At 43.9% G+C, this 13,383-nt stretch overlaps 3 protein-coding genes across 3 annotated transcripts; 2 read left to right on the forward strand and 1 right to left on the reverse strand.

Annotated features, from left to right (window-relative positions):
• Positions 1–4,662: 4,662 nt before the first annotated feature.
• On the forward strand, positions 4,663–6,057 carry LOC128715046 (uncharacterized). Its single transcript, XM_053809927.1, has 3 exons — positions 4,663–4,825; positions 4,902–5,390; positions 5,898–6,057. The coding sequence occupies exons 1-3, from the start codon at positions 4,663–4,665 to the stop codon at positions 5,927–5,929; spliced, it is 684 nt and encodes a 227-aa protein (XP_053665902.1). The 3' UTR covers positions 5,930–6,057.
• A 1,111-nt stretch (positions 6,058–7,168) lies between these two features.
• On the reverse strand, positions 7,169–7,878 carry LOC128713815 (protein NDUFAF4 homolog). The gene is made up of 3 exons (XM_053808684.1): positions 7,734–7,878; positions 7,583–7,668; positions 7,169–7,504 (listed from the first exon to the last, which is right to left on the reverse strand). Exons 1-3 carry the CDS (start codon positions 7,876–7,878, stop codon positions 7,169–7,171), a joined length of 567 nt encoding a protein of 188 aa, XP_053664659.1.
• Positions 7,879–8,237: 359 nt separating this feature from the next.
• On the forward strand, positions 8,238–9,450 carry LOC128713282 (SKI8 subunit of superkiller complex protein). Its single transcript, XM_053808141.1, has 3 exons — positions 8,238–8,613; positions 8,682–8,920; positions 8,992–9,450. The coding sequence occupies exons 1-3, from the start codon at positions 8,238–8,240 to the stop codon at positions 9,448–9,450; spliced, it is 1,074 nt and encodes a 357-aa protein (XP_053664116.1).
• The last annotated feature ends 3,933 nt before the right edge of the window (positions 9,451–13,383 follow it).

The raw sequence follows: 13,383 nt of genomic DNA on the forward strand, positions 1-13,383 counted from the left end.
CCCTCACTAGCCCGCTGTTTCACCTTGCTCTTTCCCTTTCTGCGGCACAAAACCAACGCGAAGGAGAGCTATTTCTCCTAAACGGAATTTTTGGAACGATTCGTCCCGAAACACTAACACTAGAGATGATGCGCTCCGGTCACTGTAAACACTTCGGCACACCATTCGAACAGGAAGTAGTGACGGGAAACAACTTTACCCACTTTTACAATCGTACAGATAAACATGCGGTCACTGTGAAGAGATTATATATGCATAAATTACTGGAAATGTACACTAAACGTATAATAGGAACTAATTTTACGTGGATGCATTTGTTGTCCAAAGAACTAGTATAAATGTTTTATAATATACCTTAACTAACCAATGAACTCTCGTTATTTTGTACACAATAGTTGAGCTTTTTCCCGTTGGACATTGCTATAGGACTGTTTAATGTTTGATTTGCGTGCTAATTAAAAAAAACACTTGTCTGGAAACATGATGTCTGTGCGACGTGTGTAATAACTGGGCAACTATTCAATTGTGTTGTTGTGGTGTGGTCTGGAGCTAGTTAAGGAACTAACAATTCTTTAAGAACAAAACAAGCGCAGTTAAAGTGTGTCCATAGTCCACATGGTTGAATATTGATAGGTATCTTTCATGTCCAATTTACAAACATTTACACTTTTGAAGTGTAAAATTCCTACTTCCTTTCCACATTCTTTCTCTAGAAGTTCTCCGACTATAACCAATAATTGGAACACACCAATAACCTACTTGTGCAATGGCTTAGACACTCGAGATGGGGCAGTTTAGGTTTTGGCAGAGATCCCACTTCAAATTACCCATCTTTTGGGTATGCTTTTTTAGTCCGTTATACAATCTCTAGCAGGATTTTCCACATTATCCAGCTTAGATCGATCTGGACAGCGGACTGCATTGTTGTAGAATTTTGCATATTATGTCATTCTCAACAGATTTACACAAAATGATATATAATAGCTAGCTCCCTTGCCAGACCTGTGTTTCAAGTGCTTAATGAAGCGATATTAAAACCACACTGTAATGGACATTGCGTCATAAATTAAACAGCAATCAAGGTGAGCAAAAAAACGAAGAACATTAGACACCATTTAACCTATGGTTCGACCATTCGGCCATAAACTTTCGAGCGCGGGATCTGCACATCGTAGACATACAGCATACAGTAAAAAATCGAACATCCCCATCATCATCTACCGGTCGCTTCCAACCCGGACGGTTGCAATTGAAGTTGATAATTACGCGACACCTCCGTTAGTGTCGTCTCACCTTCGTCGTTTAGTGAACGATTCGATCATAACGTTGTCAACATTTTGTTCAACCCATCAACCCCCTCCGATCATATCAATGTCCGCCCAAATCGTGCCAAAGTGGCAAACACACGTCGTGACATTGCTGCTGGTGCGTGGTTCGGCACTTTTTTTTGTCAATCTTCCGAAATGATCTAATCGTTCGAAATAAATATTTACATTTCGATTACGCATCGCACAGCTTGGAGGGATGGCCCCCGAGTGTGGCAGCAGTATGCTTAAAGTCACACAACCTTGTCAAACCAGTAGTGCTTCAAAACAGTGTCAGAGTGTGCGTGTGGCGTTGTTCTCGAGAGACTTCAGGCAATCAGTATTCTTGTTCGCTATCAATTTTTGGTTCCAAAAAGGACATTCTTGTGAGCGTTAGCGATAGTGGCAGAACACCCACATCCATCCTGATGTACAAAATACCTAGATTAGATATTCCGGGGTATTACGTAGTCTCCCACGGCAGCAGCAAATAACATCTACCGTCAACGCATTTGCAAGGGCAGAGCGCTACATAACAAACATCGAATGCGGTCGTGTGTGGGGCAAATTTCTTCCTTGGGACACCTACCCACCCCCTTTCTTCGAATTCGCAATCGCTACGCGAGCACTTGGGGTGGTGTCGAGGGGGGAGGGTGGCCTTTGGGCGTGCTGGTATGTGTTAGTGCAACCGTGCTCCATTTAATGCCCGTTGGGGCGCACTGGCTGCATACGGTTGCCTACTCACGAACATCATTTCTCGCACGCACGCACTGTGCAAAAAAGCTAACTGACTGACAGGAAGCAATAAGGGTGAGCTAGTGCGGGTGAGCAGGCAATTTGCACACAATGTTAGGTTTGTCCTATGTTGCTGTTACATTTAGCCGTCATCACTGAGACTAATAATTTTATGTGTGCTATGCTCTAACTTCCAATGGGCAAATGTTCTGCTTAACTTTCGCTATTTCTCAAGAGATGCCCAATTCCGGTTCCGAATTCCAGTCTGTGTTTCGCCCAATAACGCTAAAATAATCACATTTTACCGCGTATACTTCCAGCTTAATTCGCATCGACATTCGCCATTCTCACCATTTTACAAGGACGCATGGCTCTTTCCACAGATAAGGAGACTAAAAAGAACTGAAATGAAAATAACACTCTCTACAGTTGTTGAGACCGAAGCATTAGTACGAATTCACCAGCAACTAACTAGTAAGAGAGTTAAAAGTTGGTCATTCGGTTCAGCGCGACGACGCTCGCTTGTTACTTTCGAACCATGGGGGAAAACAAGAAAACAACAGCGACTCATAATCCCCCGGCAGGCCAACTGGTGTCAGAGGCCTGAGTTTCTTCAAACAGCTCTCTTTGGACACAACCTGCAGGCAACTCTTCGGACACAGTAACCCGGATGGACATGATGTTTTTTTTTCTGGTGGGAATTGGACCCACCATCTTGATTGGACGAAATTTCACTCTATTTCTTCTGTCTCCATTGTGCAGCTACTTTGATGTGTACTTTCGGTTGTTTAGTCGTCATCATCTACACCACTCACATTCTCCCTTCGATATGGGGGTGTACATGGGATGTGGGAAGGAAATCATTTCTTCAACACGATTACGGAAGATTTCGGGAGTATGGCAGCACCTCCTCACATTGGTATCACGCTTTTCGGCAGCAGCACAATACACAACCATAGACCAAAACGATTGTTGCAAAATTTGGAAATGCAGCGGTAGCAAATAGCTCGGAAACACCGGGCCAACAATACATCCGTTCGACCAATACTTATACGCATACACAAACACTCACACACATCTAAACGCACACACGCGAGTCCGCATTGGAAAAAATCACGCAACTAAAAATCTTCCCACACGGTGAAGAGGCTTTTCACTAAACAACGAAGCTGCCAGCAACTGACTGTTGTATAGCGATAGGGAAAAGATTCTTTCATGGATTGTTTCACGAAAACACACTAAAGCGAACGGGATGGTACATTCAGATACGAAATGGTACCACATTTCCTTCGCAGCTGCATATGTAACCGAAACTGGCTACGGATCATTGTTTCCAGAAAATCTTCTTGCCTGAAACCCATTTCTATTTGCAGTGCACAAAAAGTAATTTTGTAAAAAAAATGTCCAAAATTTCGCCACTTTATATACATATACACACACACACACACGCGCGCTCTTCTTCCTCTGGATGAATGAAAGAACTTGTTGGCGTTGACCGTCGTCACTTCTTCCGCCATCTCAATTTCTACCGACACGGGTGCGACCCTTCCATTCAACTGTGTTTCCTTTCCATGCGCTGTTAGCACGGTTATACACGATCCAATAACGACCGAAACTTACATTTTACGGTTTTCACTTGTTTAACCGTTCCGGAACCAGCCGATTGACAACATTTTGCCAATCAAATCAACCTTTTTCTTTCTTCACAGCTATTGCAGACCTCTCGCGACACACGAACAACACACGGGCTATGCGCTAGTTTTCGAGTTTCCGTCGCTGCTTGCTCCGTGTGTACGCAGCATTCCCTTGCGCTGTACGGGTGTGTGCGTGTGCCGTTGATGGCGTGGAGTCGGGTTCTTTATCGCTTGCGAGAGGCTGTTGTCTGTTCCGAACGTTCTTTTGTCATGTTTGTTTATTGTCTCGGTGTTGTAAAGGTAATGTGACTATATTTTAGTAAAGAATATGTGTGCTTCCCATTATTAATATTCAATGGAACGTTTTGTACAATGCATGCTGCAAATAAATTGATTTTTGAATGAATAATTTTCTGAACCATCAGCTTTCAAATTTCGTGAAACCCAACTAACAGATTGTGCAATAATTGGAATGTTTACCAAACGGGTTTCGGACTATTTCGGCGTTTACTTTCTTTCACACACATTTAATTATTGCGGAAAGAATAGCTGGTTTACGCTTTGCTGGGAGAATTTTCTATCAAATTCATTATTTTAATATCAATGTCGCGTTTAGTGAGAAATAATTCGTGTCACAAAAGCATCCGATTGCAGCAGTTTTTAGACTGCTGAGGATGAGGTTCGTTGATTGGGAATCGTGCTTTCAGTCAAAAAGAAAAACGACGGCGGCCTCTTTCTTCTTTCGCTACAGACGATAATGATAACGAGAATATCCTAAAACTGATTCGTGCAGCGTGTTATTAATCGTTATAATAGAAACTTTGTTTCCAAATTCCTTCTCGTATCGAGTGTATGTGTGGCAGGATAAGGGGAGTGTTTGCTTTAAGGGATATTAAAGCGTGCATAAACAAAACGTAGTGCGTCGTGCCGCAAAGGGATTGCTTGCATTAGAGGAGAAGGCGGTGGTGAAAGGTACAAGAAAGAAAGTCATGTATCCGGATCGCCGACTGTACTTTGTGGTGCTGTACGTATTCGCGATTCAGCTCCGGTTGTCCATAGGTGGTAATCCACGGGATAGCGCCCAAGTCAGTGCCCGGAACGCACCGAACAATGGCACCAATAGCGGTAGTGCGAGAAACAGTAGCACCAACAGTAAGTGTCGCTCTAACGCACCTCGTGACATAGCAACGGGTGTATTCTTAAACCTTTTTTTATACTTCGCTTCCAGCAGTTGCCTGTCGGGAGGATGTGCTCGATCAGTGTCCCCCGAATGCATCATGTGATAGGGGTCAGTGTGTTTGTCTTTTCGGCTATAAGCTGAACCCCGCTTATCTCGGGAAGAATGCTACCAACAGCTTGTCACCTACGTCAGTTCCGAGTACCAATGTTGCCTACACCACGTACTGTCTGCCGGATGATACTGGCGCAAAGGCAACTTCCTTGCACGGAGGACTCAGCAGTGATAACAGCAAACCACCGGGAGAAGACGGTATTACGAAAGGAGACGGTGGAAATACGGGACAGCTTCCTTTGCGGGAACCGGTTGAAGTGCATCACATCCTGGGTGGTGTGCTGATTCCGCTCGCCTTTGTGGTGATACTGGTTGGCAGCGCAGTGCTAGCTAAACGTACGGATCTCTGGTCTCGACTGCGGCAACGGTTTATCGCGCACCGAAATCGCCACCGACGGCGGCCGGCATACGAAGACGTGGTGCTAGGTAATGATTCCGATGATCCGCCTTTGATCTAAAACGAAAGCAACCGAACCCAACCAGAATCTTATCTTCTTTTTCTTCTCTGTCCTATCTTTCCCCTGCCCCGCATATCCCCGTTCGCACCTGCTAGTCACTCCGTCAGTAGAGCACCACCGTTGAGATCGTATTTCGGTGCAAGCATGTAAATCTAGAGTGTAGCTGCTGATCAATGTGCTTGTTGGTATTTTCTGCTTAGAGTAGATCTCTGTTTCTATCCTCAAAAATTAACAGACTCCTATCTTCCATGCCCGATATCCCTGTTAAGGCGTTCCGATAAGCAATCCGACCTGTTAACGTGCATACTTAGTCTCATAATCATCAAACGTAACCGAAATCTCTCTCTCTCTCTTTCTCTCTTACTCTCTATTCTCTTCTTTCTCTGTTCCAAAATATTCCTTTTCGTTACTAACAACCCTAACCAACCAACCAACCAATCATCCAAAACAACGACCGACAACGACGATTGTGCAGTAGGCTTTGAGCCACAGACGGGCAGGCTTTGAGAACGCCAAAGAGAACTTTACCATGTGGAGGGGTGTGAGTTTAAATAGATGTGCTTGTTTGATACCGCCCTTCGAACGCGAACTTCCTCCAACCTACGTTCCTTACCGAGCAGAGCGTTCCATACGCCGGTAGTGTACGAAGAAATAAGTCTTAAGTCAAAATTAGTAAGCAACAAAGCATCCAAATCGATCAAGCAGAAAATATCGTAAGATAACTAGAGAGGGAAAAGGGTACGTTGATACGGTGGTTTGTTAAGACATTCACAGAAGGCTGGTATGATACAATCATGCCAAACATTCCGTATTCTTTTTCAAGCGAACTAGAACTTAAGACACACTTTTGAGGATTACGAGCGATTTCGCTACATAAAGCACAAAACAAATGCCTCAAGCGAAATAAGGAAGCGTTTTGAATACAAAAATACACTTTCAGCCACTACACACCAAAAAGAAAAAGGGACTGCGCAAAGAAGGGTGCGAAGAAATCGTAAGAATTTAGGTATTAAAACGATCAAACATTATTAAAGATCGAACTTGTGCTGAGGGACTAGTTTCAACTTAGCCCGATCGGTATCTAAGTCTGACTTCCGGCATCCATTGAAGGAGTCATATGAAACAGAGATTTTTTTTCCTTCCAGGAGAACATTAAATAACATAATACAATAATATAGGACATAGGTGAAAAGGGTCGTCGTACGTGGATGAGGATCTAGTTGTGTAAGTTTTCGTACATAGGTTCCTTTTAACAGCGTTACATACATACAAAGCTATCAGCATAAGATTAGGATGAAGGAGTGGAGTGTACAGTATGAAAACATAGAAACAGATCTACTAAAAATGCATTTCAGAGGAAGCATATCACTGTATTTGGGGGGAAAGGATTCGTAAAAAAAAAAGATAGGAATGGGAGGAATTGTATTAGCAACAACGTTAGGATGAACATCATTTCTAGTAACCAGCTATCACGGTTTCTTCCTTTCCCCTGGCGCATTTCCATATCATTATAGCATTATCTTATTTTACCTTTTCTTGTGTCTCCATCTACTTGTCCATTGCATTGAGCCATAATTTTCGTCATACCAAAAATATGTATTCTGTGATAAATTTCAATAAATGTCTATATTTTTAAGAAGGTAAACTTAACGCTATGTTAGCTGTTTCGATTGTTTTCCGGTGACGTTTTCGGAGTGTAAGCATTGGGCAACGGCAGAAAGTTGATTTTAAGGTTGCTTCTATTGTCTACTCAATTTGTTTCGAAGCTTCCGTTGCTCGTGTAAGTATTCTACGCCGTTCGAGGTTTTTGTCGGGTAAATGCACCTCGAACGATTTGAAATGATCGAGTATGTTTTGGACTAGAGGTTCCTTCATGCTGTAATACTCTGCTATCTTCGCTGAGGTCCACTGCTGCGGATCGGTCTGGTGATTTGCAATAAATTGCACAGCTTGTCGCAGCGTGCAACGACCCTTGGTGACTGTACGTGGTTCCAGATGCCCAAATTCGTACTCATCTACGGTAGAACGATTTATTGGAAGAGCTTTATCTGCATCTTGCAATTGCACAGCTTTCGGGTCAATCTGGAAAAGATCAAGCGAACAGGTGTTACACAGTGCCCGAAGATCCGCGTTTTGCTCTCAATTTCATCATACCGCTACATCTTTCGAGGTAACATAGACTTGGCGCAAATTTTCATCTAATCGCAAATTCTTACGACTCTGTTCTTCCACAACATCCGGATGCTCTGCAACATACGAAACATATTCCATTTAGAGTTAGTTTGCAGAGAAGGTCATATGTTGTCCTTACCTCTCAGCACACGCTCGAGATCTTTCAGATTCGACTCGTACTTTGGTGCCGGTTTGGGTTTCGTTTGCGATATCACTTTCTGTGCTCGATTTTCAACATTAAAGCGTTGCGCCTGACGTCCGACAACGGACATTACTTTACCCATCTTTGCCAAAAATTACAGGACATCAAATTTTCTGTTTAATATCGGCAGATTGCGTAAACACACACCGCTTTGACAATCCGATGAAAACTGAGCTTTGACATTTTGTTTGTTGGCCGCGGTTTGTTTATAGGCGGAATTTAAATAAAATTATGCTAACGTTGGTCGATTGTAGTACCCATTGTTTAAAGGATTATATTTTAAAGCCTGATTCAGTTCATTATCGTATTTCCTGCAAGAATATGATTTGAAATTTGCTGGAATCGTATGAACATTGACGCGTACCTCCGATATTGCATATCATTTTCACCGGGCAGCTATCAGATCAATAAAAAATCAAAGGAAAAACAAACAGCCGCAAGATGGTACGTACAGCAGCTACCGCTATCTTAAAACGATTGTTATCGGTTAGTACAATTGAACTTGTTACATTTCAGTACTCTCTACTGCACAAGGAAGAGGCAGCACACGAAGAAAGCATTTGGTCCTGCGCTTGGGGTCGTATAAAGGTACGCCCAGAAGGTGCCGACGACGAAAACGATGACAACTCACGGGATTCAACCGCAAGCAAAAAGGACACGGGCGGTGAATATAGAGATTTTATCGTTACCGGCGGCGTGGACGACACGGTTAAGATTTGGGATGTACACCAAGACCGCAGCAAATTCAAGCTTCGGAATACCTTCAGCGGCCACTCGCTCGGTGTCGTTTCGGTGGACGTAAGCACTAGTGGCGAAGGTGGGTGTAACGTTACCCATTCGATAAAAGGTTCCATGAGTTCAAACGTTGTGATGTTTTCTTTACAGTAATCGCTAGCAGTTCCCTGGATTCAAGTCTGTGCATATGGAAAGCGGAAACAGGTCAGCTTATGAACCAAATATCACTCGGACCGGTCGACTTGTGGACCGTTGCATTTTCCCCGTGCGATAAGTACATCATATCTGGTTCGCATGAGGGAAAAATTTCTCTCTACAGCGTGGAAACAGGCAAACCGGAACAGGTGTTAGATCCACAGAACGGCAAATTTACGCTTAGCATTGCATGCGTACGTATTTCGCTCTACAAATGCACAAACCGTCTTCCAACGATAACAGTTTAACCATAATTCTTCTACAGAGCCCCGATGGTAAGTACATCGCGAGTGGAGCCATCGATGGAATCATCAATATTTTCGATGTAGCTGCCGGAAAGGTCGCTCAAACGCTCGAAGGACATGCGATGTCCGTGCGCAGTTTGTGCTTTTCTCCCGATTCCCAAATGCTATTGACGGCTTCCGACGATGGACATATGAAGCTGTACGATGTGGCACATTCCGATGTAGTTGGCACACTTTCCGGACACGCGTCGTGGGTATTATCGGTGTCTTTTTCCGGCGATGGGAAAAAGTTTGCTTCGTCTTCCAGTGATAAGACAGTTAAAATTTGGAATGTCGCCGAGCGTCAGTGCTTGCATACGTTCACGGAGCATGTCGATCAGGTGTGGGGCGTTCGATACAGCCCAGACAGTACAAATGTAATTTCCGTGTCGGAAGATAAATGCATAAATATGTACGATTGCCCACCCAATGTTGTATAAAACCAATAAATTCTATTCCTTTTCCGATTTGGCTTTTAACGATAATCTACTTTGATTTAGTTGGTTTCCGGATCGATAAGCCATCCGATAACTTCATATAATTTTGAAGAGGGTACAGTACATACGTGACATATTTTTGTTTTCGATTTACCAATTTAAGTGAATGGGACCGCAGAATAATTCATGTCGGGGAAGAAACAATCAAGATTTCCGTTCAAATAATGCGAAATTCGTTTACTAAATCGAAAGAAAAAATACAAGCCCGATAAAATACCGACGCTAAAGCTCCACCAACTTTTGGGTGGCTGTCCTGACCTACATGGAAAGCGCCCAAATTGGCTGCCAAGTGGCAATATTCATTTCTTCAGATATTTAATACTAAAGAATGCATTAGAACCCGCAACCTCATGCATAAATCAATCTTGTTCGCACTTCATTAATACCCTCGTCTAAACCGATAAAGAAGAACCGAAAGGAAGCTGATCTGTTTTGCGTTCGTGCTTTCGCTTTCTACTCTCTCTAAGGCGTTTTTTTTTCGTTTCCGTTCAACAAATACAACCCCGAAAGTCTGCGAATGTTCCGAATTTTCTCATGCATTTCTGTGATTCAGTAATGGGAAATAAAATTAATAACAGTGGTCTCCATTTCGTCCCAAAATACGGTTTCGGACAAAAAGGTTCGAATGGGGAATGGGCAAAGTTCTCCCCAATGTCCCGAGGGTTCGGTTCGAATTCCATATCGAAACCGAAATCATTCGCGGGGAAAGAACGATGCCATGTAATGTTTGTCTCCGCAATGGAATTACACTTCATAGGCCACTGATTTCTTCCTTCGAGACCATTTCACATTTGATCTCCTCTTTGGCCTTCCCCTTTGGTGTCCAGTTCTTCGCAAGGTTCAGTGACACTGGACCTCCAGTCCCAAAAATCCCAAGTCGGACAAAAAAAGGGAAGGTCAGCAAGTATGTGCTAATATTATGCAGCCCGTTTCCGGTCCCGTCGCCAGGGCGATCGAAAGTGGAAGAGGATGTCAGTAATGATGTAAACTTGCGCAGAAGGTCGTGCAAAGAACAAAACGGTAAGAATCAAACCAAGTGGAGAGCGGATATAGTTTAACAGAAATGTGTGTTACACCGGGCACCACGTGGGGGTAAATCAGAATCAATAAACACTGACGAGTGTTGTTGAAAATCTTCATTGTGCCAAACATATCTTAACTGGTGTGTTCTGAAATGGAGACAGAAATGCGCTTCGCATGGTGTACCCATCCATAATGTTGTCTATGTCTTTTACCCAGCCATTATTAAATGCACGCTATGCTACTTCGATTGCCTCAAGCGCATTCGAAGCTGCACGACGATGGCTTTGTTTTTGTTTACAGCCCGTATGCGCTGCACAACCACAAACGGCACACTTCGATCGCTTGCGATGACTAATTCCTCTCCAAGACCAAGCCCCCCGAGACCAAGACCCCCGGTCCCGTGTGCGACGGTTTGCGATTCAAAGCTACAACGGTTAATTGCGTAGCGTGTGCACCGCACATGGCAATGTACGGGGTGGGGGGATGTGTTTGGTTTGGGTTTGTGTAGCCCTTCCGAAAACATCAGGGCTTTTTGTTCGCACACAAGCGCCTTCTTTGTTTCCCGTTCTTATCCCCACCATGAAATGGTTCCCGATCCAATCTGCATTGGAGGCTGATGTCGCTCATAAATATGCTGGGACACAGTGCAATAAAACACATGCCGGATTGATTCGAATTGCAAAAGAGTTTGATCGGACATCGGGACCATGCTCCATGTCCACTTCAGATAATTACGTGCAACGAGAGTTCGATTTGACCGTTGGAAAACCAATTGCATCTAGCTCTGAAGACAAGTTGTGTGGGCATGAGTACGGTTTAGCCTCTGGTGCTAGGAAACGCAGTTCCTACACAGCATATCGGTTTTCCGGACAGTAGTGACATTAATCAATTCTTGTTGTTGAAGAATGGTATCCCGTAATGGATATTCGAAATTCCATGTTTGCGTATTAAAGTTTTACCCTTCATGTTTAATATTTTTACGGCTGGAAGATTCAATATTGCTCCAATTTGTTCAACAAACTGGCAAGTCGACATAAAACCCGTTTATGTCGACTTTAGGCCGGTGTTGTTTACGTTGCTATCCGAAGTAGTGTGGGTAATCCAGCACGATATTGTGAGTGTGTGCAAGTGAAACCTCTCTCTTTCTCTCTTTATTTCGCGTACGCTTCTACTCCATTTCATTCCATTCATCGCGCTACGTCATTCATCTCTTTTGCACATACGCATTCCTCCCATTCAATAAGCGTTGGATGGTTCTGTCTCTGTTACACGTGGTTCGTGGAACATAGGTGCGATGCACACTTCACGCTTCAATGTCGAACTCGGCTCAATTTGGATCAATTTGTACATTTTCATTTCATCAATCTTCTTGGTTGGCACACTCGATAAAAGAGCGTAGTTTTGAAGACACCAATGAAGTAGTAAAACTCTTTTGCAACTTCGAAAAACTTCCTTTCAACACCTATATTACTGCAGAAAGAGCACAAATGTGCAACTCACGCATTGACACTGCCCGTGTGTAGTGTGCCATCGCTATGTTCGGGAGCTTTTCGAAATTTCCACGGAGCAGTTCCGAAGCGGGCACGAAGCAAACGATTGTCGAGGTTATGGGCCGGATAATCGCCGGACTGCAGAATTGTTCGGCCTATGAAAGTGTGTGAAAGGAACGAGGCAGAGGCAGTGCGGAGTGGGATAAACCTAACCAGATAAAGGCTCGACTGTAGGTTTTTACCGTCATCATCTTTTTTTTTATCGACAAGGGCCTGCCATTTCTGGCTTTCTTTGAATTTATTTACCTGTGCTTACCCGGATAGTAAGTCCTGCGTACGGAGGTTTGGTGTGGATGGGATTTTGGACCGGCGCCAATACCCTCCATGAAGAATAGCGCGTTCAACATTTTTACACCACACTTTTACTACAAACAAAACTTTTGCATCTGCCAACTGCGGTCGTTGTTTTAAACAAACCCTAATTTTTTTAACAGCTGACGAAACTATCAGATTTGTTGGGATTAACATGGATTTACCAACCGGTACGTGAAGTTCATTCGCGATACCATTTCGAGTAGGTAAAAGTTAGTGGTCGATAGAACTAAACCGGTAGAAACATTTTACCTACTGATTTCGCGATACCTACCAATGTACGAAAGGGATAGGTATAAAACTTACCAAGAGCCGCTCAGTATGTGGAGTTAGCCGGCATGAAACTGCGGGGTAAAAATTGTTCCTTGGGTTTTTATGCTCGCGCATTGGAGCCGTCGGGTGTTGGCGGAGCTATGTAGTGTGGCGGGAGGAAAGTGACGAAGGTACAGGGGGTGAACAACCAAGCAAGCCGCTAGAGTGAACGCTTCCATGGCGCTTACAAACAGTCGTTGTTTCGCGTTTTCCCATGCTTGTTGGTCTGGGCTTGACCGTCCCGTGTTATCGTCAGTTCAGGGCTTGCGTACATTTCATGAAATACGCGTACCATTCCGCGCTGTGTGCGGTGTGCTGCCGTGTTTTGTCAGGAGACTTCAACTGAGTCAACGAAGTTGCAACGAACATCCGCATCCAGTCAAGCCAAAGCTGAACAAAAAAAAAAAACAACAACAGGGTAATGGCCGTTTCCGGTGGAAACATTCTTTCTTAGCCCGTGATGTAGCTGTTGCGTCAGTTCGCTTTGATTGATCGAGATCGAGCGTGCTTTGTGGTCAAATTAAGCCGCAAAAGAACATTGCTCCCTTCTGTGTGTATATTTGTGCTCGCGTGCGCGTGTGTGTGAAACGTTGGAAGATCGGCGTCAGTTTTCAATTCCAGTGCTGGGGGCGCGTAATGTGATAGGAAACGAAGAACCCAACCGAACGGCAGATCAAGT

Source organism: Anopheles marshallii, chromosome 3 (assembly GCF_943734725.1).
Source record: "Anopheles marshallii chromosome 3, idAnoMarsDA_429_01, whole genome shotgun sequence".
In the NCBI taxonomy this organism is placed as follows: domain Eukaryota; kingdom Metazoa; phylum Arthropoda; class Insecta; order Diptera; family Culicidae; genus Anopheles; species Anopheles marshallii.